We start from the raw sequence: 23,333 nt of genomic DNA on the forward strand, positions 1-23,333 counted from the left end.
TTACTCTATCCGACACTGCCAAACATTCTGTTCCTTCAAATCAAACCTTAAAACACACTTCTTCACCCAGTATTTTGATTAATTTTATTTCAACATGGTGCATTTTTGAATCAGGTGTTTGAATGTTTGAATGTTTTGCCTGTGTTAGTATGCTTGCAGATTGTATTGATGTAGTGTTTGAGTTTCGTTGTTCACTTGTGTGCTGAATGCTGCTGCACATGCTTTTGCTTTGCTTTGTATGTAGTATGTATGTTTGTCATTGTAAAGCGCTTTGAGAATGTAAAGCGCTCTATAAATCTCCCATATTATTATTATTATTATTATGTTCTCGAATTTGCGATTCCCTTACACTCAACAACTGGCAGCTGCTTCTTCAGCTTATCTCATGGTCCTTTCACGCGTTCTCTGTATGCAGGTGACAACAACTAAAGGCACCTTCACATGCCGCAAGCTGGTGGTGACAGCGGGGGCGTGGCTGAATGACGTGCTGGGGTCCATTGGCGTGCACGTGCCGGTCACGGTGACCCAGGAGCAAGTGACCTACTTTGGCACGCCTCACATCAAGGACTTCACCAAAGACAGGTAAGTTGGTTTTAGAATATTTTTATTCAGAAAATAAAGGCTGAGATGTATACTCAACATCACTTTAAAAAAAAAAATTCGTGTCATTGTTATTAATGATCAGTGTGTATTAAGCGCGGCCATATACTTACCTCATTGCCTAATTGCCATTGCAGAGTTTTGGAGGCCATTTTCTCAATGAGTATGTTTCCACCTGGTTCTGTGCCCTTTTCACCTTACAATGCTGTGTGTAATTCAAACGGTTTTAAGTGCAACTGACAGTGGGATTTCTGACTGTATCGATGCCAATAGAGTGCAAATTTATTCGGCTTTTTTTTCAATTTGCTAATGATAATGAAAATATAAGGATTTAAAAAAAAAGATTGTCGCAAGTGAATTTTCCTTTCAAGCGTTTTCTGCGTCAGATACGTTAATAGGCTAATTTACCATAAGGTAGGTGGTAGGTACATTCACATAAATATTCAAAAACTGTACTGAAGCAATAAAACCCGTTGATATCTGAATGTGATCAGGATCACGGGATTTCCGTTTGTTGTCAGGATGACGCAGGCAAATTTCCATTTGCGGATTCGGGACTATAAAGTATCATTAATATGGCAGGTTCCCAATTTGGATCTACCACACGCCAAGGAACGACTTTTATGCGCTGCCAGTGCATGGTAACTCGGGCACCAAAATCGGCATCGACGCTGGGGGACCGCCCGTCACCGGAAACACCCGAACCTTCCAACCTGACCCCGTCAGGACCAAGACCACTCGTGACCTTCTGGAGAAAATCCTGCCCAAGGTAGCTCATCAGTACTCACTCACACACACACACAACCACCACCACCACCACCACCAGCGCGCGAATAACTATACTACTGATCAGGCAATTGGGCGAGGCAATTTTTTTTTGAAAATGGCCCGGATTACACAGATTGTTTTGGACCACTTGGATGCACACGAAGACTTTCAAAACCTGGACAGCTCTGTGGTGGTGAATCTGATTGCTTCCACGAGAAGCCTCGGGGAAAGTATCTTTAAAAACGTCGTAACTTGCGGTAGCCTATTTCAAAGACATCGTCCTTCGTAAGATTCGGCAATGAACTCTCTAGTCTGAAAGTAGCACGATTTGTAAACAGAAAAATCAGCTAATCACGTTTTATCTGACCTAAATGTCTTCTTTCTTATCGGGCAAGGGCGGAGAGCAATAGTTCAAATAATGTAATGGTGTTTATTTTCTTTTGTAAGATCCAGCACTGAACGGCCGGAAAGTATAACGATGTGTAAGCTAAACAGGAAAATAGGCAAACTTCTTCTTTTATTTTTTTTAATCTGACCTATGCCTACATGTCTTTTTCATCAGACAGGGCGGACACCAGAAAACGATGTAACGATGTTTCATCGTGCAGTTGCATTGCGACGGCCTCAGTGATGCGTCCAAGACAGTCAATTTTAATAGGTCATCCTCCAAACACGTGCTGCTAGAGCAATATCTTAATTTTTAACGGATACACTTTAGCCATAGGTTTTTGATATGCTCAACGAATGACGTTTCCAAATGTTACAAATGTCTGCGGGAAAATGTCTGCGGGAAAGGAATTGACCTGATACCTGCACAGACCTACAGTTTACATTCGGTAAACTGCAATTCAAGCCGCATTTACTTTCTTTCTTTCTTTCTTTTTGGTGTTTAACGTCGTTTTCAACCGTTCAAGGTTATATCGCGACGTGGAAAGGGGGGAGATGGGATAGAGCCACTTGTTAATTGTTTCTTGTTCACAAAAGCACTAATCAAAAAATTGCTCCAGGGGCTTGCAACGTAGTACAATATATTACCGTACTGGGAGAATGCAAGTTTCCAGTACAAAGGACTTAACATTTCTTACATACTGCTTGACTAAAATCTTTACAAACATTGACTATATTCTATACAAGAAACACTTAACAAGGGTAAAAGGAGAAACAGAATCCGTTAGTCGCCTCTTACGACATGCTGGGGAGCATCGGGTAAATTCTTCCCCCTAACCCACGGGGGGTCGCATTTACTTGGAAACGAAAGGATGTGGTATGGATTTAAACACGAAGAACTTACTTGAATAGGCTAGGAAGATGAAATATATATATGCTTTTCGAAATTGTTGTACTATAAATGAAACTTGATTGAGCAAAAAACACATCGGAAAATGCAGTCTTTCACTATTATTATCACATAATTATTGTCAGTATGAGCATCATAACATGGTAAATGTAACCATGCAGCTCTGTAAAATAACCTTAATGCGTTACATAAGTTACACCAATTAAACATGTTGCTTATATCAGGCAGTGATGCATCAGTGTTTTCCAACTAAATTATTTGATACTCAGTAGTACACACACCGGCAAAACACATGCACACACACGCACGCACTGACACAATGACGCGCGCACCGGCGGAGTGTGTGGAGTGTGTGTGTGTGTGTGTGTGTGTGACGACGGTGTGTGTGTGTAAATGACCTTGTTTTATTAATAAATGTAAAAAAGAGAGTACAGAGACTGACACTCATCTCTCTCTCTAGTCTCTCTCTCTCTCAGTCTCTCTCTCTCAGTCTCTCTCTCTCTCTCTCTCGATCGAACTACCGGCTAGTTCTGGCATAATATAGGAATTAACTGAACAACAATGTTTCATATAAAGAGTGACGCTCACAGAACCCTTCGTAAAGTGATTCGTGTATGTCTGTCGGATCAGTTCCTGGGCCCTGAGATGTTCACGAAGACGTGTCTGTACACAATGACGATGGACAGACACTTTGTTGTGGACACGTGCACACAGCAGAGATTCTCTGACGTCATCGTCTGCTGCGGTGCTGGTCATGCCTACAAGTGAGTGATGTGCGTTTTTACAAGTCGATCATGTACAAGTTGAATGATCCACTTGTGCTAAGTTGGATAGCATGTCAACGGTAATTGACAAAGGATCGAAAATAAGGTCGAGGTTACAGTAGGTCGTGAACGGCTGAGCTGGTCAGTCGAATGTTGAATTTAAACACACACATAGACACCGTCACACTCACACACACGTGACACACACTCGCAATATCTTAATATCGCTGTACCCCCTAGATCAGTACTCAGTGACTGCGTACGTGCGTGCGTGCGTGCGTGCGTGTGAATGATGTGTGTGTGTGTTTGCATGCATGCTTACGTGCGTGCGTACGTGCGTGTGCGTGCATGCCGCGTGTGTGTGAGTGTGTGTGTTCGCGGTGTTTATGTTTATGGCCAGTGTACGGTGTGTGTGACTGAATCTGTGGGTCTGCCTAAAAAGTTGTGTAGGTGTATCATGCAATCTTTAAAGGCACACTCCTTCCATGTAGCGGGCCAATGCCGCTCTCCGTCTCAGGCCTGGCCTGGCGGCTTTTACAAGGGGTACTCGTCCCTCCACTTGGACACATACCAAAGACTTTCCGTGCACTAGTGGCTTTTAAGATATTAATCCATTCATTAAAAAAAAATCCAACGCTGCACAGAAGGCAGCCATTCTTTCTTTATTTGGTGTTTAACGTCGTTTTCAACCACGTAGGTTATATCGCGACGGGGAAAGGGGGGGGGGGGGGGGGGGGGGGATGGGATAGAGCCACTTGTTAATTGTTTCTTGTTCACAAAAGCACTAATCAAAAAAATTGCTCCAGGGGCTTGCAACGTAGTACAATATATTACCTTACTGGGAGAATGCAAGTTTCCAGTACAAAGGACTTAACATTTCTTACATACTGCTTGACTAAAATCTTTACAAACAGACTATATTCTATACAAGAAACACTTAACAAGGGTAAAAGGAGAAACAGAATCCGTTAGTCGCCTCTTACGACATGCTGGGGAGCATCGGGTAAATTCTTCCGCCTAACCCGCGGGGGGAACAGAAGGCAGCCAGGAATTTGATTATTGGTATGTGTCCAAGTGATGGTAGCCTTATCGCATGTAAAAGCCTGCGGGCAGAACTGAGATAGTGAGCCTACCCAGGACTCCCCACGGACGCCCCTCCTAGTGCATCCCGGGACCCCCACTTTCAATATTTAGAGGGTCCATGGACCCCCACAGCAGAATGTTAGAGGGTCCTAAGGGTCCAAAAGCTGAAAAGTCCCAGTGTAAAAAACATTGTGGTCACGTATTGTGTTCTGTGAACGATATTCTTCGTTGGAATATTTTAGGTGGACATGACAATCCAGGACCCGCTCTTCTAAAGTCTAGTGCGTCCCGGGACCCCCTCCATACATTTCTAGTACGTGTTTTCGGCTTCTAGTGTGTAAGCTTATAGGACGCGCTCTATGGGGAGCCCTGTAATACCTGTTTTTGCAGAAAAGGACTTTGCCTTTAACTTTAAAAAAATTGTTTTTTGCAGGTTTGCCAGCCTGCTGGGTAAAATCCTGAGCGAAATGGCGGTAGACGGCAGGACACAGTATGACATCTCCCAGTTCAACATTGACCGACCGGCCGTCACTGACCCCAACTTCAAGCCCACTTTCTACATGGGCCTCCAACCTGCTTCGTCCAAACTGTGAATTTCGAAATCTGCGAGGAAAACCCCCCAGCTCAGCCCATCCTGTGTACCTTTTTGACTCACATGCGAAGCAAAAGTGAGTCTATGTACTCACCCGAGTCGTCCGTCCGTCCGGACGTCCGTCCGGAAAACTTTAACGTTGGATATTTCTTGGACACTATTCAGTCTATCAGTACCAAATTTGGCAAGATGGTGTATGATGACAAGGCCCCAAAAAACATACATAGCATCTTGACCTTGCTTCAAGGTCAAGGTCGCAGGGGCCATAAATGTTGTCTAAAAAACAGCTATTTTTCACATTTTTCCCATTTTCTCTGAAGTTTTTGAGATTCAATACCTCACCTATATATGATATATAGGGCAAAGTAAGCCCCATCTTTTGATACCAGTTTGGTTTACCTTGCTTCAAGGTCAAGGTCACAGGAGCTCTTCAAAGTTGGATTGTATACATATTTTGAAGTGACCTTGACCCTGAACTATGGAAGATAACTGTTTCAAACTTAAAAATTATGTGGGGCACATGTTATGCTTTCATCATGAGACACATTTGGTCACATATGATCAAGGTCAAGGTCACTTTGACCCTTATGAAATGTGACCAAAATAAGGTAGTGAACCACTAAAAGTGACCATATCTCATGGTAGAAAGAGCCAATAAGCACCATTGTACTTCCTATGTCTTGAATTAACAGCTTTGTGTCACATGTATTTTGGTAGGAAAAATGTGTAAAGCAGTTCTTAGTGTATGATGTCATTGCTAGGTTTAGTTATTTGACCTTGACCCTGAAGGTCAAGGTCATGTAAAGGTCAAGGTCAAGTTTTGACTAAATGTTTTAACATAGAGGGGGGAATCGAGACGAGGGTCGTGGTGTATGTGTGTCTGTCTGTCTGTCTGTGTGTGTGTGTAGAGCGATTCAGACTAAACTACTGGACCGATCTTTATGAAATTTGACATGAGAGTTCCTGGGAATGATATCCTCAGACGTTTTTTTCATTTTTTTTTTTTATAAATGTCTTTGATGACGTCATATCCAGCTTTTCGTGAAAGTTGAGGCGGCACTGTCACGCTCTCATTTTTCAACATTTTCTTCTTCTGCGTTCGATGTTCTCCATATTATCGTGGAAGCGTAGACAGCCGATTTTCTCCCCACGCCAAGTTGGCTGCTGTCTTCCGTCTTCGGTGGTTGAGGTTCTTACTCAGGGTTGCCTCCTCCCCAAGAGTAGCTGCCTTGCTGGGCTGTCGAGTCCACTCTACCCGGGTTTGTTGTCGAAGTTTTCCTTCTCGTAGCCTTTGCCTTTCCCAAGGCGCACACAAGGCAGTGCGGGTTTTGAAATCGGAGTTGTCCTTCTCCTAGATGAGCGACCATCCAAGGTTGACGAGCCCCATCTGCCCGAAGCAGCTGGTTTTAAGGCGCCAGGGACCCGCCTGCATCCCTTCTCCTGTTAGTCGAAGACAGGGCCCGCCACGTGAAGGCCAGGAGCTGGATTTGACTGTCAGAGGTGTTTGGAGACACGAAGCCATATGGAGCATTTCTTGGGAAGTAGGCGCTTATCTCTACTTCCACCCCGGCATAACAGTCCTTGGGCCCCATTTTTCAACCAAATTGGTTGAAATTTTGGTCAAGTAATCTCCGACGAAGCCCGGACTTCGGTATTGCATTTCAGCTTGGTGGCTTAAAAATTAATTAATGACTTTGGTCATTAAAAATCTGAAAATTGTAAAAAAAATATTTTTTTTATAAAACGATCCAAATTTATGTTCATCTTATTCTCGATCATTTTCTGATTCCAAAAACATATAAATATGTTATATTTGGATTAAAAACAAGCTCTGAAAATTAAAAATATAAAAATTATTATCAAAATTAAATTTTCGAAATCAATTTAAAAACACTTTCATCTTATTCCTTGTCGGTTCTTGATTCCAAAAACATATAGATATGATATGTTTGGATTGAAAACACGCTCAGAAAGTTAAAACGAAGAGAGGTACAGAAAAGCGTGCTATCCTTTTGAGCGCAACTACTACCCCGCTCTTCTCGAGCTAAGGACGCTCTTGGGGAGCCTTGCCACTGTCCTTTGTAGCAAGGTGTCCTTTCTTATGAATATGAATGCGCCAACATTTTTTTGGATTTTTTTTTGCCACTGATTATTAAAACTCAAAGTTTTGAAGCCCTCAAGTTTGTTGTTGTTGTTGTTGTTCAAAGAAAAGGAGAGAGAGACAGAGACAGGTGCAATCGGTTTCTTATCTGAAGCAATGGGCCATTCACTGGAAGATTCTTTGATCGAGCTGTTGAAAACCACTCGAAGAGTTCTTCGTTCAACTCATCATAGGTTGTTTTTCTTCTCTTAACACATTTTGCCGTCGATCTGGCACCGGAGTCCCACTGACTGAGAATTTGTGTTCGATCAGCTTTTATGTTGGAAATTTGAGTTTTTCCGCAATTCAGCTCATCAGCAACTTTTCGAACGGTCTTTATGACATCGACTCTCTCTTCTAAAGTCAAAATTTTTCGTTTTGGCATGATGAGACGAAGACGAAGGATGAGACGAAGATGCATCACAGTACAGAAAGTAGAAACCCGAAATGTTCGTGAGTTCACGGCATCGACCAATGAGCGTGCACCATACAAAAATCAACTTCTTTCAAGTGCTGTCATTGGCTTACAAAATAAGCTTCTCGCGCGTTCACATCGCCAGCGAGATTGTATTTGCAGAACCAAGATGGCGGACCAGCGTCTGCTAAAAGCTGTCTGCTTCAAGGGTTTGTCCGTTGTTGACAAGTAACGAACCCAATCGGGACCAAAAAAGGGTGTCCGCGTCCGCGCCTTTGAGGTGTTCGCTCTTTTAAGGTGTTTTTGAGAGTAAAATACATCCGTCCTCACTTGAATTGTCCGTTATGCTAAGGTGTCCGCCGAAATAAGGGTCCGCTAGATGCAGGTTTTACTGTAGCAATTAACCCTAGTTCAGTGCTGGTAACGCTGTACGTGTCCCCTTGGTAACAAGGGAGACAACTCTAAAAAAGAGTGACCAATACCCATACCGGTATCAAGGCCAGACCAATACTGAGTCTGTCTTCCGTATGCGTGCGCATATGCCGCCATGTTTTCATTCTAACCGAAGTCCAACTCACTTCTTTTTTAGAAATATATACCCCCAACAGCGGGGAGGCAGGAGGGAATAAACGATGTGAGTTGGGTAAGTATATTAATCAAATGAAAATTTATTACTAAAATTTTTGATTAAATTACATATTTACTTTATTTGGTGTTTAACGTCGTTTTCAACCACGAAGGTTATATCGCGACGGGGAAAGGGGGGAGATGGGATAGAGCCACTTGTCAATTGTTTCTTGTTCACAAAAGCACTAATCAAAAATTTGCCCAAGGGGCTTGCGGACATGCTGGGGAGCATCGGGTAAATTCTTCCCCCTAACCCGCGGGGGGTGTTACCAGCACTGAACTAGGGTTAATTGCTATATGTGAGTTGGGTAAGAAGATATGTAATTTAATTCATGTTTCAAGACCTAAACATTAAACATTCAATCCCTCTTTGGAAAAGCATCACAGAAATATGTACAGAAAAAAATGGAGTCTGTGTCAATTGTATCGTTCAATACCAATGCAACGCCCAAGCAAATTGGCTCAAAATAACATTCACACAAATGCAACCGTCTGAAGTTATAAATACAGTGGAGTCCGGGTACAACGAATCTCAAGGGAGATACATTTTAGTACCTTATAGTCGCTGTAGAGTTTTCAACCCTAAATGGCCTCAAGACAAGTTTTGCCACTCACCTTCAAATGATCGTCCCATCGATCTTTCCTTGGAGAGTACAATCTCTGCATGTTTTCAACAGCTTCATAATATAATCCATAGAGAGGCATAGTTGAAATGTTCACTTTACTGTAATTTTAGAAGTAAAATTAAAAAGGTCGTGTAAAAGCATGTACCGTATTTTCCCGGTCATAAGGCGCGACTTTTTTCCTCGAGTGTATCAAAATACGAAAAAAAATCAAAGAGACCGCCTGAGTACCAGTCAAACAACTTGTGGTAATGCATGTTTCAGCTACTATGTACTACCCTGGCCATGTTTCCTCTCAAGACATCAAAGAGACCGCCCCATAGGTTAATAAACTCGGTCACTGACCCCAGTGCAGGAAGTGTTTCCTCTCTCAGATATGACAGGGGAACCACTGACCTCTCATAGCTAAAACTGGGTCATTGACCCCTGGGAAGAAGGTCAGTGTCCGTATAAACAAGGCATCACAATGGACCTGCCTTTGATCTCGCGGCACACACAGAGCACACATATTTCCACTCTGTATTCTTCCTTTGATGTGCAGCTTATTTTCATTCTTGGACCGTTTGTTACGGGTATACTTTTACTTGTGTTTGTGTATTTTTGTCTTTGGAGACAATTATTGACATCAGTTCGTTGTAGCCTTGTGACTTTTAGAGACAAAACCGCTCTGGGGCGATGAAAACATGTTTGTTATAAGAGGGGTTCGTTATGCAAATGAGTTCAAAAGGTTCGTTGTAGCCGAAAAGTAACAAGTAAGAAATAGAAGGCTGTCTGCCGGGAAATCAATGGCAGTTCGGATTTTGTTATACCCAGGTTCGTTATAGCTGGACTCCACTGTAGAGTACAATGCACACCCATTCTTGTGATCAACACATATAAATCTGCAGGCACACTAACCTTCACTACACAGAGAGGCAAATCTGAACAAAGTAAAACAAACCAAATGATAAACTTGGGTATAAGAACACAAGATCCAAGAAACAAAGGGAAGTAACCACTCTAAATATCGACAACAGTACAATAAGTGAGAGTTATGTGGAACCTGTCTCCTGAGAGAATCGGAAGCATTAAAATGAACAAATGACTGTCATCCTCTTTCATGAAGAACGCAATAATTTAAGAAGTAATGAGTATTTCAGCTATATAAACAGATTAAAAGCTCTAAATTTGTACTGCTATGCTACAATGAATAAAAAAATTAAAAACCCAGATAAGATTAAAATGGGTGTTTCTCAACAGTGGATGTTTCTCAATGCATCCATTCTTCAAACATTTCTCTTGTGTCAATAAACCCTGATATCCATCTCTGATTACATGTAAATCAATGCAGTTCATAACCTGTCTGACCTGGCCGGCTCAGATTCAGTTATTGACACTGAACACTTGTGAACACTTGTGACCCCCGCTCCCCCCCCCCCCCCCCCCCAAAAAAAAAACCAAAAAAAACCCACCAAACATTAACAAAGTCAACAGAATTTGTTAATCCCCTTTTTCAAATTAAAAGTGGCTATTACAAAAAAGGTAAAAGAATGAACAAATACTTCAGATTGGATGAGCAACATACCTTTTCAAATACAGAATCACATTTATTTGCTTCCAATCATGAATACTCTCTTGTGCTATCACAAATACACCCTCATTGGTCCTGGTCCTTTAAATATAATTTTACACAGACTTCTGCTCAAGTCTCAATTAAATCACTCTACATACAGAAATCAGTTGCATATATACCTATTGCAAAGCAAAACAACGATTGGCGGATTGCCATCTACTTTGTACAACAGAAAAACAGTCTTACACACAAGCACAATACTTGCACATGCACTCTGGTGCACAACAAAACATTTCACCAAAGCTGTGTTTTTGCTTTTAGCAAATGTGTTCATTACGTAAGACTTGTTCACACAGACAGAATGCTACCCCCTCACAGTGAAAACACTGTCATCAATGCTCAATTAGGAACCAGAGGCCCTAGGGCTTTCAATCATGCCTCGGGCATCTCTCCATTTGAAATTATACCAAGTTTCATTGACCTTCTCGTAAGGAGTTGAAAAATTGAATTTAAAAAAAAATTAATCATTGGGCAGGACAGAGTAAGCCTCGATCAGGCCCCACACATGAACTAATTTCATCCAAAACCTACATGGAAGTCTAATGGTCATGTTACCTTCAAAATGTACATTTCACAGATTTCTTATTCTTTGGGAAAACAATCTTTAGCACAGAAGTGAGAAAAAAAAATTGGCCTTATCTTCAGATCTCTTTTGAAAAGCAATGTGGCGCATGTACAGATTAACTTTAACTAATACATGTACGTGTACTGATATAGGTTTTGAAGAAAAAAGTTCACATGTCACCATCTCAAAATAACACAGATGCACACTTATAACTGACCCTGACCCTCTCATTCATCATTTAGCATATCACAGAACATCACTTTACAATGCAAATATGTAATGGGTCAATCTCAAGTCAGTGGCAAACATTTGCTGTATATATTGCTTCTGGTTTAAAGGCACAGTAAGCCTCCCGTAAACCATCACAGAGCTCCCCGAGCGTCTAAATACAGTACAAGCATACTTCCATTTGAACGCTCACCGAACGGGAACATCCTGGCTGCTTTCTGGCGCTAGACCTAACTTTTAAAATCTAAATAATAAATTGACAGCTTGTTACACAAACATTCTTTAATCATAAAAGAATTCGTTTTTCATCAAGACAAGATCAGAACAATTCGAAGTTGTGAAAGTTTAAAAAAAGAAAAGCCCGGAAGCAGGGTCCCGCAAGGGTCGTAGCAGACGACGGCCGGTTTATCAGTGCAAATCGCCGTTCCTCTCAACAGTCAAAAGCCATCGCTAGAGTTCTTGTGAACCACAGCCGTTGTTTCGTGCATAAAAAAAACGTGCTATTGTAGATAAGCTGAAGCGTGCACATCGAGTCGCATTCAAATGACTAACTATGACGACTGCATTGTGAAAAGGGAAAACTGGATCACACGGGTTCACGATGGCTCAGGGGTAAGATAAACCACGCAAAAATAAATTCTTTGAAAATTGTTCGCTCTTTACGGAGGGCACCTAGGATGTTCTCAATTGGTGAGTGTTTAAATGAAAGGGTGTTTGTACTGTGTGTAAAAGCCTGACCGTATCTGTGATGGTTTACGGGAGGCTTACTCTGCCTTTAAACATGGTAAGCCCATTTTGTTACAAGCTATATAGCCCTTGAAGACATTTCTCACGCAAAAACATCTTTTATTTATTTACATGGGAGATTTACATAGCGCTTGACGTTCTCTAAGCGCTTTACATGTTAATTTCTGCCGTGTGAGATGGAATTTTTTACACAATATATCACGCATTCACAACGGCCAGTAAATTTCAAGCCATTACGGCAAATATTTACTTTTCACGGCCTATTATTCCAAGTCACACGGGTATTTGGTGGACATTTTTTTTATCTATGCCTATACAATTTTGCCAGGAAAGACCCTTTTGTCAATCGTGGGATCTTTAACGTGCACACCCCAATGTAGTGTACACGTAGGGACCTCGGTTTTTGTCTCATCCGAAAGACTAGCACTTGAACCCACCACCTGGGCTAGGAAAGGGGGAAGAAAATTGCTTACGCCCCGACCCAGGGTCGAACTTGCAACCTCTCGCTTCCAAGGCAAGTGCACTTACCACTCGGCCACCCTTTCTGGGCACCAAGGATGTCAGATTTTACTCCACTGCAACTTTTTGGCGCCAAACCCTGTGACCCTGGTGTCCTACTACCACTATCCCTTCCCCCAAAAGGCACAGATAGTTTCCCAGGTAAAATATTTTGACTGAACATGGGATCAGCTCCCAATGCTTAAAGGAGTTTCTCGCACTATCATTTTTTCACACATATAATATCTTCTAATTCACAATGTTTATAAAATATTTAAATGCACAATGTATAACATCTACAAGATTTCTGTGATGGAATGAAAAACGACATACCTTACCAGCTGCCACATATCTGTTAGTAGTCTCACATAACATACCGTAATACGTATATCTAAATTCACAAAACAGTCGTTTTCAGAACAGGAATGATAAATTAAATGTGTCATTTTCTGGTTACCACAACTTGGAAGCAGTTCTAAATCACCACGATCAATCTATTGTAAACACACACGCACACACAAACAACCACACACACAACCACAACACCCCCCCCCCTCCACACACACACACACACACACACACACACACACACACACATCTCTACTTCTGAAATGGAACAACTAAACCAAAACAGATGTCAGTTACCCAGACACTAACCATCTCATTGATAAACTCCAAACGCTGAGTTGATATGTTTCACAACATTAGACAAACCCTGGTCATAAATGACAAAAACGGACAGTAACAATGGAATGGTCATTTTAAAGCATCAACCATTCATAAAACCTGTACTTACTGGCACTCTGAAACACACAATGCCTGAACCGCGAACAGAACACAATCAACCAAAAGCACAAAAGGTACAAAGCAGTTTAACTCTTAACTTTCTTCTGCCACTAGCGCTATGGGGTCTACATCAAAAGATTCTTCCCACAATGGGCGTTGTTGCAAAGTGTCGCCTTAAAGAAATACATGATGCTGAATTGATCTCATGTGGTAGAGCACGTTCTTTTGGACTGCGCACTAAATGGGTTTGATCTAGTTAAGGAGAGAGTCTTCTATTGTGCAAAACATATGACAAGACGAAGTTGAAGCTGCTCAAGGACAGAGAATGATTATCTCCAAACGTAGCTGTTACATAAGTGAACTGGAGCATGCTAAAACACAGGCATGTGACGTGACCACCGACGAGAATGGCGCATGTTATGTGAACAAAAAGAGCAGTCACCCGCTGTAGAAACGCCCTTTGTGGGGACACCCATTACCCATAGAAGTGTTCAAATGAGACCCTAGCAGCACTACGAACCCTATGTTTCCATTCCCCTTTCCCCATGGGGGAAAAAATCCCAAAGGCAGAGATAAATTATACATTCATCTGCTTCTAGCTTCTCTCCTGCTTTCTGAAAATTACATGTGGAGAGAGGAACAAAGAAATAAAAACGTTAAAGATGCCTGCCTTCCTGTGCAAAATCATTTTTTCTCATATTTCTCAATTTTTTGCAGAATTGTTTTTGCAGATTGACAAAGGCGTTGGTCATTAAATTAATTCAACAAAAAACTTTACTCAGAAAGCAGCCAAGCTGTAGATTCTGGGTATGTGTCCAAGTGGAAGGATGCTCCTATCATACAATAGCGGTCAAGGTGTACATGCTCCTTCACACGGGAAGGAAGGTGAAACAATTTCATCTGAAGATTCCTCCCATGGTGAATGTGGAACTGAGACGTCGCAGGTGCACAATGCGTCTCTTTGTGGCACAGATGTGTTGTCGGTTTCTGTACGCCATCATGACAAAAAAGAGAAGGACTGACAGCAGCAGCACGTAGTTTAGTGTCATGGACGGGGCTTCAATCTGAAAAAAAAATGAAAAAAAGAAACTGTGTGAAAGAAAATGAGTACCATGTTATAATCAAGAGGTCCTAACTCATCATGACCAAGATCTTTTTTGTGCACACTTGGTCTTGTGCTTGCGTTTACACAAGGGGGATAAGGAACGAACAGGTCTGCACATAAGTTGACCCGGGAGACCGGAAAAATCTCCACCCTTATCCCACCTGCAGGCGCGGCTGGGATTCCAACCCACGACCTTCTGCACAGGAGGCTGGCGTCTTATCTACTAGGCCACTGCGCCCGTTCTTCGCAACTCTCAATCAGTAGGTCTACTTAACAATGCGCGCACCATATATTCATGGGTGCAACCTGGAAAATTCCAAAAACCGGCAAAAGTTGGGGTCCAGCTTAATGCCAAAAAAACCCTCTCCTGGAACAAAAACATCGGCAGCCGATAAAACCAAAAACCGGCTGCTGGCGTGTAGCCGGCAGAGTTGCACCCATGTATATTTGACTTACAAAACCTCAGCAACATGAACAGTTGTTTTTTTCCCTTTTCTTTCCTCCACATGTCATGAAGTGACAACATACAAAGGTAAAATTGCAGTTGTCTACCTTTGCCGCATGTAAGAGTTCAATATCAAATTTTTTTAGTGACATATATTATACATGTACAGTAGTACCATAACATCTTCACACCGTCTTGATACTGACATGATACATACAAGTTATGGTCATATCAACACCACTCTCAGTAGCCAATGATATCCTAACATTATAGCTGTCATCTAATAAACTGGTTCAACATTTCTTTGTTTTACTCAGTAAGTTACTGTCGTTGTCTGTACCTAGAGCACCTACATCCATGTATTTCTTTGATGTGTCTTCAGCACACAGCCTCACTTGATTATGACTCTTATTTTATTTAATGACAGGTACACAGAGGAAGAACAGAAAATGTCCTTTACAATGAGGTATCCTCTCGGTTAAGGGGCCACAAAGTACTGTTGTTCAACTTGCAGCTATCTAGGCTAAAAAGTACAAACAAATTGCGTAACTAAAACATGTCACTTATGAAGCAAACAGCACGTACCGGTACTGGCATAAGTGGTTGAGTGTCCAGCTTCCACTGGTGTAGGTAAGAAAACAACTCCACATACATGGGATGGAAGGCTTCCAACTCCATCTGTAACACAATGATCACGATTGTGAGAAACAAACAGACATATTTTTCTCAGGAAAATCATCCGTATGAGAAGTATACACCCTTGGTTCCCTCTCCCCAGTCCCCCCAAAAAACATTCAGTCAAATATTCAACAAACAGCCAGCATGCTCTACACCAACAATGGTTCTTGAGCTGGAAATCGTGAACCTGAAATTGCAGACATTTGTATCTTCCCTGCCAATTAGTTCTTCTGTCATTGAGAGGAACAAAATCACACAAAAAGAATAGTGGTAATGCAGTCTAGGATTACTGAGAAAAAAAGGTCTGTGGTGGCAGAAACTAAATTCTGTGGTCTTTCTTAAGTGTCATACAACATTCATTAACCATCACATCGGTGGTTTATATATATACTAGCGGAAAAAAGTTAGGGACGGGCCACTGATTTCCCCGCTGACTTTCATTTGTTTAAAACACCCTGTTCTTTCGTCAGCAAAATCAAATGGCTGTCGCATGCTACACACCAATGGGTAGGTTATGCTGTGTTAGCAGGAAAACTGCACGGGACTCCCGGGCGCAGAGCTGCAACACGTGACTAAAATAGCAAAATCGCCAAAAAGTAGGCTGTTGTTTGGCGTGCGCACGGGTAGAATAAGGCAGGTATCATGGCAAAATTGTTGTGCACATGCAAGGACAATCATTCGAGTGTGAATTGTGATCACGAACTCGGCTTTATAAGCCGCCGATTTTCTGCGAGCTGCCATCTCCTCACCATGCCTGCCAGACGGAAGCTGACAACATTCAACCGAGGAAGAGCAATTGCCTGGCTCCACGACGGCGTATCCAAGTGCGAAGTGGCCAGGCAACTTGGGGTATCGCATTCAGTCATTGTAAGGCTGAATCAACGGTTCCCGACGACAAACAATGTCGAGGAGAGGCCCAGGTCGGGTCGCCCCAAAAAGACTACTCCTAGGGAAGATCGTTTCATCCAACGGCAGGCGCTGCCGCACCGGGCCACCACCTACAAGGTCATCAGAGGGCAGTTACGGGAGGCCACTAACATCAACGTTAGTGAGAGGACCATCGGCAACCGCCTGCATGACGCCCGGCTGCGGAGTCGTCGTCCTGCTGTGCGTCCCCTGCTGACACAGGCTCATCTCCGGGCTCGTCTGGCCTGGAGTCGCCGCCACTTGAAATGGACGCGCCGGGACTGGGCTCAGGTCCTATCCAGTGACGAGTCCAGGTTCAACCTGTACCATTCTGACGGCCGGCGCAAGGTCTGGAGGCGTGAGGGCGAGCGTTATGAAGACGACACAGTGCATGAGAGGGTGGCCTTCGGCGGGGGCTCTGTCATGGTTTGGGGGGGCTTCAGCCTTCATCAACGCACCCCCTGTACCATGTGGTCGGGAATCTCACTGGTCAACGCTACAGGGACGAAATTCTCGCCCCTATTGTCTTGCCGACCCTACAGCAGATTGGCCCAAACGCCGTGTTTCAGGATGACAATGCTACTCCTCACAGGGCCAGGCTTGTCAACGACTACATCCAGCAAACCGGGGTCGTCAGGATGGATTTCCCTGCCTGTTCGCCAGACATGAACCCCATAGAGCATGTATGGGACGAACTGGACAGGCAGGTGAGGGCCAACCACCAGCCTCCCAGAAACCTGCAGCAGCTGCTGCAGATGCTCCAACAGGAGTGGCAGGCCATTCCACAGGCCTTTTTCACGAAGCTTATGAACTCTATGCGGTCAAGGTGTGGTGAACTTGAGCGCAAACGTGACGGACACACCCATTATTGACCTCATGAAAGACTTGTTATGTTTATTTGTGACCCCTCTGCTGTTTGTGGACATGAATAACCGAATCGGCTCAATGAAATAAACCCAAATTTTGCAGTTGCGTTGCACATTGACTGAAGTAAACGTGTTCCAAATTTCCGTACGATATGTTCATTCGTTCTTTTGCTGTGATTGCGTGTGTGAACCGTCCTTAACTTTTTTCCGCTAGTATATATGTTACAGTAAATTCATCAAACCAGTCAATTTGTAAATTCACTCCGTAAATTTACCAATGTACTGAAAAATTCAGGAAATTTACAAATTTACTGAGTTTGACACCCAGGAAATTTACAAATTTACTGAAAATTTCAGTAAATTTACAAATTTACTGGTTTGATGAAATTACTGTAACATATGTAGATATTCCAAAGAATTTTCTATTCCATACTTATGTACAGTGGCACCCACCTTTTAAGACATCCATAAATGTGAGACAATCAGGGTTTTGTGCAGAGGTTATAACACAAAATCTGAAAAAGCAAGGTCTTTAAAGGGGCAGCCCTTAAAAAGGGGTTCCACTTGACTCATCCTAATGGACTATAAAGTGTTACTTTTTGTTATAACTCAATCAATCAACCATCACATGACTCACCCTGAGGTGCTCACTATGCGGGTTGAACTCATCGAAACAGCTGGGTCCCTCATGGTGTTGGTGCTCCCACATCTCTATGGCCAGTGAAAAGGGAATCTGAGACAACAGGGTTCAACATGTAGTTTGTTTGTTTGTTTAACGCCCAGCCGACCACAAAGGGCCATATCAGGGCGGTGCTGCTTCGACATATAACGTGCGCCACACACAAGACAGAAGTCGCAGCACAGGCTTCATGTCTCACCCAGTCACATTATTCTGACACCGGACCAACCAGTCCTAGCACTAACCCCATAATGCCAGACGCCAGACGGAGCAGCCACTAGATTGCCAATTTTAAAGTCTTAGGTATGACCCGGCCGGGGTTCGAACCCACGACCTCCCGATCACGGGGCGGACGCCTTACCACCAGACCAACCGTGCCGGTTCAACATGTAGTGACACACAACTCATTACAGTACTGTGCAGCACACAAAAAAAGAATTTTCCCTTTCTGTACAGGTGCATGTCAAGACTGCCCATACCTGTCTGTGTGTGTGTGTGTGTGTGTGTGTGTGTGCAAGTACGCATGTGTGTGTGAGTGCCTGTGTGTGTATGCATCAGCACGTTTGTGTGTCTTCCCCCTTGGTTGCTTTCTCTCTCTGAAAAGAAGGAAACCCAGACACACACAAACACGTGCTAGCAAGTAGATAATTCAGTCACAAAAAAACATTCTGAGATGAATATTTCTGAAGAGCTCACCTTCACTACCCCAGCCATGTAGTCAAAGGCAGTGCCATCAGCAGTATACAAGTTAAGATCATAGGCCTTGCCGTAGCGGAAGTTGTAACGTGTTGCCCCGGCAAGTCTTGAACACAACTTGGACATGTGGTCAAAATTCACAGGAACTCGCTTTATCAATTTGGAAGCAGTGTCTGGAATTGAAAACGAAGAACTTCATCCACGAGATAGAGTATTGTACATACAGTTTTATTATACCTAATTTCAACTTGAATTCCATGCTTACCTATGTGTTACAACTTACAAAATGCATCCTCTATTACGTTCACCAATGACAAGCAGAAGCTGCCTCCTACTTATAACAGTGAAATCTAAGACTGCATATATATGTACCATAATGTATGTCATAATATCTGAAAACTTGACCTGTATATTAACTGTTGATACAAATGATTGAAAACAGCCCCAAAGAAGACGAATACAAGTTTACACCAAAATATAAAAGATAGAATCACAACTAAGTAAGGGGCGGGGATGTAGCTCAGTCGGTAGCGCGCTGGATTTGTATCCAGTTGGCCGCTGTCAGCGTGAGTTCGTCCCCACGTTCGGCGAGAGATTTATTTCTCAGAGTCAACTTTGTGTGCAGACTCTCCTCGATGTCCGAACACCCCCGTGTGTACACGCAAGCACAAGACCAAGTGCGCACGAAAAAGATCCTGTAATCCATGTCAGAGTTCGGTGGGTTATAGAAACACGAAAATACCCAGCATGCTTCCTCCGAAAGCGGCGTATGGCTGCCTAAATGGCGGGGTAAAAACGGTCATATATACACGTAAAAGCCGTGGGAGTTTCAGCCCATGAACAAACAAACAAACAAACAACCAAGTAAGACACAGCTCTAATGACAAGATCAACAAAACAAAGGGAAGCAAGCAGTGTAAATATATAGACAACAACAGTACGTGAGATTTGTGTGGAACAAGCCTCCTGGTACATGAGAGAATAAGAAGCACAGTGAGAGACACAACACATTTTCATCCTAAAAAATATGAGCTTCTCACCAGCAAAAGGCATGTAGATGTGGCGAATACCAGAATGGAATGAGACAAACGCATCAAACTGCACCTTCTGAGTCAGGTCGGTGTACACTTTGCATTCGGGCTCTGAAAACAGAATCAACATTAATACCTGTACTGCAGGCCAACAGTGAAACTGACGCAGGCCCTATTTTCACTCTGCCGCAGAGGCAACAAAATCCGCATTCTGTATCAGTAAAAGAGTTTGTTTGAAGGCTGCCAAGCACATGTAATATATTTGCACTTTCTGCATGAGTGAGAAAGAACAAAAAAGTTAGGTGGGAGGGGAGAGAGAGGGAGAGAGAGAGAGACAGAGAGAGATAGAGACAGAGAGAGATCTTCTGACAGGTCAACTAATATGTCTTGTTTCATAAAATATTTAGTTCAATGTATCAAAAACAACAACATAAAGTGACAAACAACAAGCACGATTTCAAAGAAGCTAGCTAGAGTGCCCATGCACCAAGACAGCAAGGGACAACAGAGGGAAAGAGAGACATAGATAGAGGTGCTACAGAGGGAAAGAGAGACATAGATAGAGGTGCTACAGAGGAACCCCCTTTCAAGGCCCCGTTTTCTCAGATGTTTTGTTCTTAAGGTCTGTGCATCTAACTCTGTTTTACAACACTTTGAAGACATGGTTTTCTCAGAAGATAATCTTAAAATGAGGGTTCCACTGTACTGATATGTCGACCGAGCAACAGACCTGAAAAAGGATTGAGTCCTCTGAACTCTTCATCAGTTGGGTCTCCAGAGCTCCCCTTCTTCGCAAACTGCCAGTCAAAGTTCCTGTTGATGTCTACCCCGTTGCTGGTTCCTCTCCAACAGTAGTTTTCCGACCCCTCCACGTACTTACGTCCATCAGGGTTAGCTATCACAATGGCAAAGATATCAAACTGAGAAAGGATTGTTCGAGAGAATATCTCTTCGTGGCTACCTGGAGTTGCTGTAAGTCCATCAGTGAGATTCTCCAAAAGGTGAAAGAAACTTTCCACAGGAAAGAATTCTCTTGCATGCTCTCCGTAGGAAAACAAAACACGCACTTTTGGTGCTTCTTTAGGTTCAGACGCCTCAGAAAAATACAGCAGATCTTCAGCTTTTGATGCGGGATGAAAGAAGTTTGTGATCCTGGTCAATAGTTGCGGTGAACCGTGTCTGGAATTGTGAGACCAGTCAATGCGGATGACATCACTGTGCCTGGAAGCAATTTTTCTCAGATGAAGCGCTATGTCAGAGAGATTGTGGTAGAAACGATAATCAGGAATGTAATTCTCTATTTGTGGTTGCACATCTGCCGCCAGAATCATCTGGCAGCAGGACAGTATCTTGACAAGGTGGACCAAAGATGGATTCCAGGTGGACATTATATGTGTCACTGTTGTCATAATGCTCGCCTGCTGAGGACATTCTTGTGATGTTCATGCAGCCTGATCAGTGATCTTCATCTCATTCTCAGTTCCCTGGATGGGAAAATACAATAACAACATCAACATCATCATCATTGCCTGAAAAGATAGGATAGCCTTCACACGCATTCAGACACAAAATGTCCATGCACGCACATGCACGCTTACTAACACACACATGTATGTATTCATTTCTTCTATTTTTTTTTCACAAGAAAAACAAACTTAATTAGCAAACACTATGCATACATGTGACTGTACGTGTGTGTGTGTGTGTGTGTGTGTGTGTGTGTGTATGTGTGTGTGTGTGTGTATGTGTGTGCAAGAGAGAGAGAGAGAGAGAGAGAGAGAGAGAGAGAGAGAGAGAGAGAGAGAGAGAGAGAGAGAGAGAGAGAGAAAATCTCATTCACTGAGACTGAAAGATGAGTATCAGTCTCTGTTTGTACTCTTTCTTAAATTGATCAATAACACCAGAAATCATTTTACTCACACATACACACAAAGTTCCATTTTGTCCCCCCCAAAATCTCATAGCTCAGCAACTGATTTCTTTACTATGCACGAAAAATCTACACTGCGAACAAGTTCACAAGATAGACAATACGGACAATACATGTTTCAGTTTGACTCAGGAAATATGGACGCACATAAGGGTGAAGTCTGACGACCAAGGGACAATGAAAGAAACTAAAACGCCAAAATCATAAGAGAAAAGTTTGCAAAACAAAGTTCAAACCAGCACACCGTACCTCTTTCACGCTACTGCTACTTCAAGTCCTACTGTCTTCACGCATGTACTCGTCGAAGTTCGCGTCGTGGAAACTATCGTGACTAAATGCTACGCGACCGCACGCGGACGCACGCGGCCATGCACTACCTTGCGCTACCAAACTAAAGCATGTACATGTACTTTTTATATATATATAATTATATTATTAAGAATATTAAACAACCGTACTTTAATTTATGGTCGTGCCTGCGATTCTAAAAACAATGCGAACATGGTCGGACGCAGATATCCGATGCTTGCACATTCGCTCGCTATCTCTTCGAAAACGCATCATAACTTCCTTTTTTTTCAAATTCCTGTGACTTAAAACTCGATATAAAATATGATAATGTTGTGAAGATTCTATATATATAAAAATATTACATGAGCAATCTTTATTTTGAGGTTGAGCCTGCGTTCTTAGATCAATGCGAACATGGTCGGACGCTGAACCGCGATGCTTTCACTTTCGCCGCTCGATAGCTCGTCGCAAAATACATCATAACTTCCGTATTTTTTATTTCTGTGACTTAAAACTTGGTATAAAGTCAGATAATGTTGTCAGGGCCGGACCAAATGAGTTGTAAGGGGGGGGTTCCTCCTTTTTTGGGGGGGCAAATCAGCGAAGTGGCGAAGCCACAAGCGCGCGCCTGCAAAGCAGGCGCGCGAACTAGGGGGGTCCGGGGGCATGCTCCCCCGGAAAATTTTTGAAAAACGGTTAAAATCTGTGCAATCTGGTGCATTCTGGGCCTTGTTTTGAGGGTTAAGAGCAGCATTGTTTTGGTGCTAAAACTAGTAAAAAACAAAAACACTCAAAGCAAGGTACATGCTTTTTCCAGGGGTGGCCGGGTTCCGGAACCCCTTGAACCCCCCCCCTGGGTCGGCCGGCCCTGTGTTGTGAAGATACTATATATATATATAGAATGACGTCAAGTGGTATAGTGAAGATATTTGCGGATGATACAAAGCTATACAATAAAGCAACAAACAGTTCAGTCATGCAAAAAGACATACACTTACTTCAGGATTGGACAAATAAATGGAAATTATTTTTTAATGTTTCAAAGTGCAATGTTCTGCATTCTGGTAAAAAAAAAAATCCCAAATATGACTACGTGATGACTGTCAATGATGCTATTGAAAAAATAAATTTATGAATGTGATGAAGAAAAGGACATCGGTGTTGTTTTCGACAGCAATTTGTCATTCGACCCGCATATTCGAGGAGTTGTGTCAAAAGCTAATCAGAGGATTGGCATTATCAAACGAGCGTTCTCATTTCTTGACAAGGACACCTTCTTAAACTAGCTATACAAAGCCTTTGTGAGACCACTGGTGGAATATGCAAATGTGGTGTGGAGTCCATTCCTCAAGAGACAGTCT

At 42.7% G+C, this 23,333-nt stretch overlaps 2 protein-coding genes across 2 annotated transcripts in view; one reads left to right on the forward strand and one right to left on the reverse strand.

The window, feature by feature from the left end:
• LOC138953706 (monomeric sarcosine oxidase-like) overlaps positions 1-7,276 on the forward strand; it is a 17,792-nt gene extending 10,516 nt beyond the window's left edge. The window contains exons 6-9 of the mRNA XM_070325597.1: positions 416-582; positions 1,183-1,369; positions 3,296-3,429; positions 4,946-7,276. Of these exons, the coding sequence (XP_070181698.1) occupies positions 416-582; positions 1,183-1,369; positions 3,296-3,429; positions 4,946-5,105 (648 nt within the window). The 3' untranslated portion in view covers positions 5,106-7,276. The remainder of the gene's footprint in view (positions 1-415; positions 583-1,182; positions 1,370-3,295; positions 3,430-4,945) is intronic.
• Positions 7,277-12,158: 4,882 nt separating this feature from the next.
• On the reverse strand, positions 12,159-22,000 carry LOC138953711 (carboxypeptidase O-like). The gene is made up of 7 exons (XM_070325600.1): positions 21,931-22,000; positions 20,482-21,235; positions 19,761-19,862; positions 18,721-18,893; positions 17,983-18,078; positions 15,481-15,573; positions 12,159-14,409 (listed from the first exon to the last, which is right to left on the reverse strand). Exons 2-7 carry the CDS (start codon positions 21,158-21,160, stop codon positions 14,242-14,244), a joined length of 1,311 nt encoding a protein of 436 aa, XP_070181701.1. The 5' UTR covers positions 21,161-21,235; positions 21,931-22,000; the 3' UTR covers positions 12,159-14,241.
• Between the last annotated feature and the right edge of the window lie 1,333 nt (positions 22,001-23,333).

Source organism: Littorina saxatilis, linkage group LG17, assembly GCF_037325665.1.
Source record: "Littorina saxatilis isolate snail1 linkage group LG17, US_GU_Lsax_2.0, whole genome shotgun sequence".
NCBI lineage: Eukaryota > Metazoa > Mollusca > Gastropoda > Littorinimorpha > Littorinidae > Littorina > Littorina saxatilis.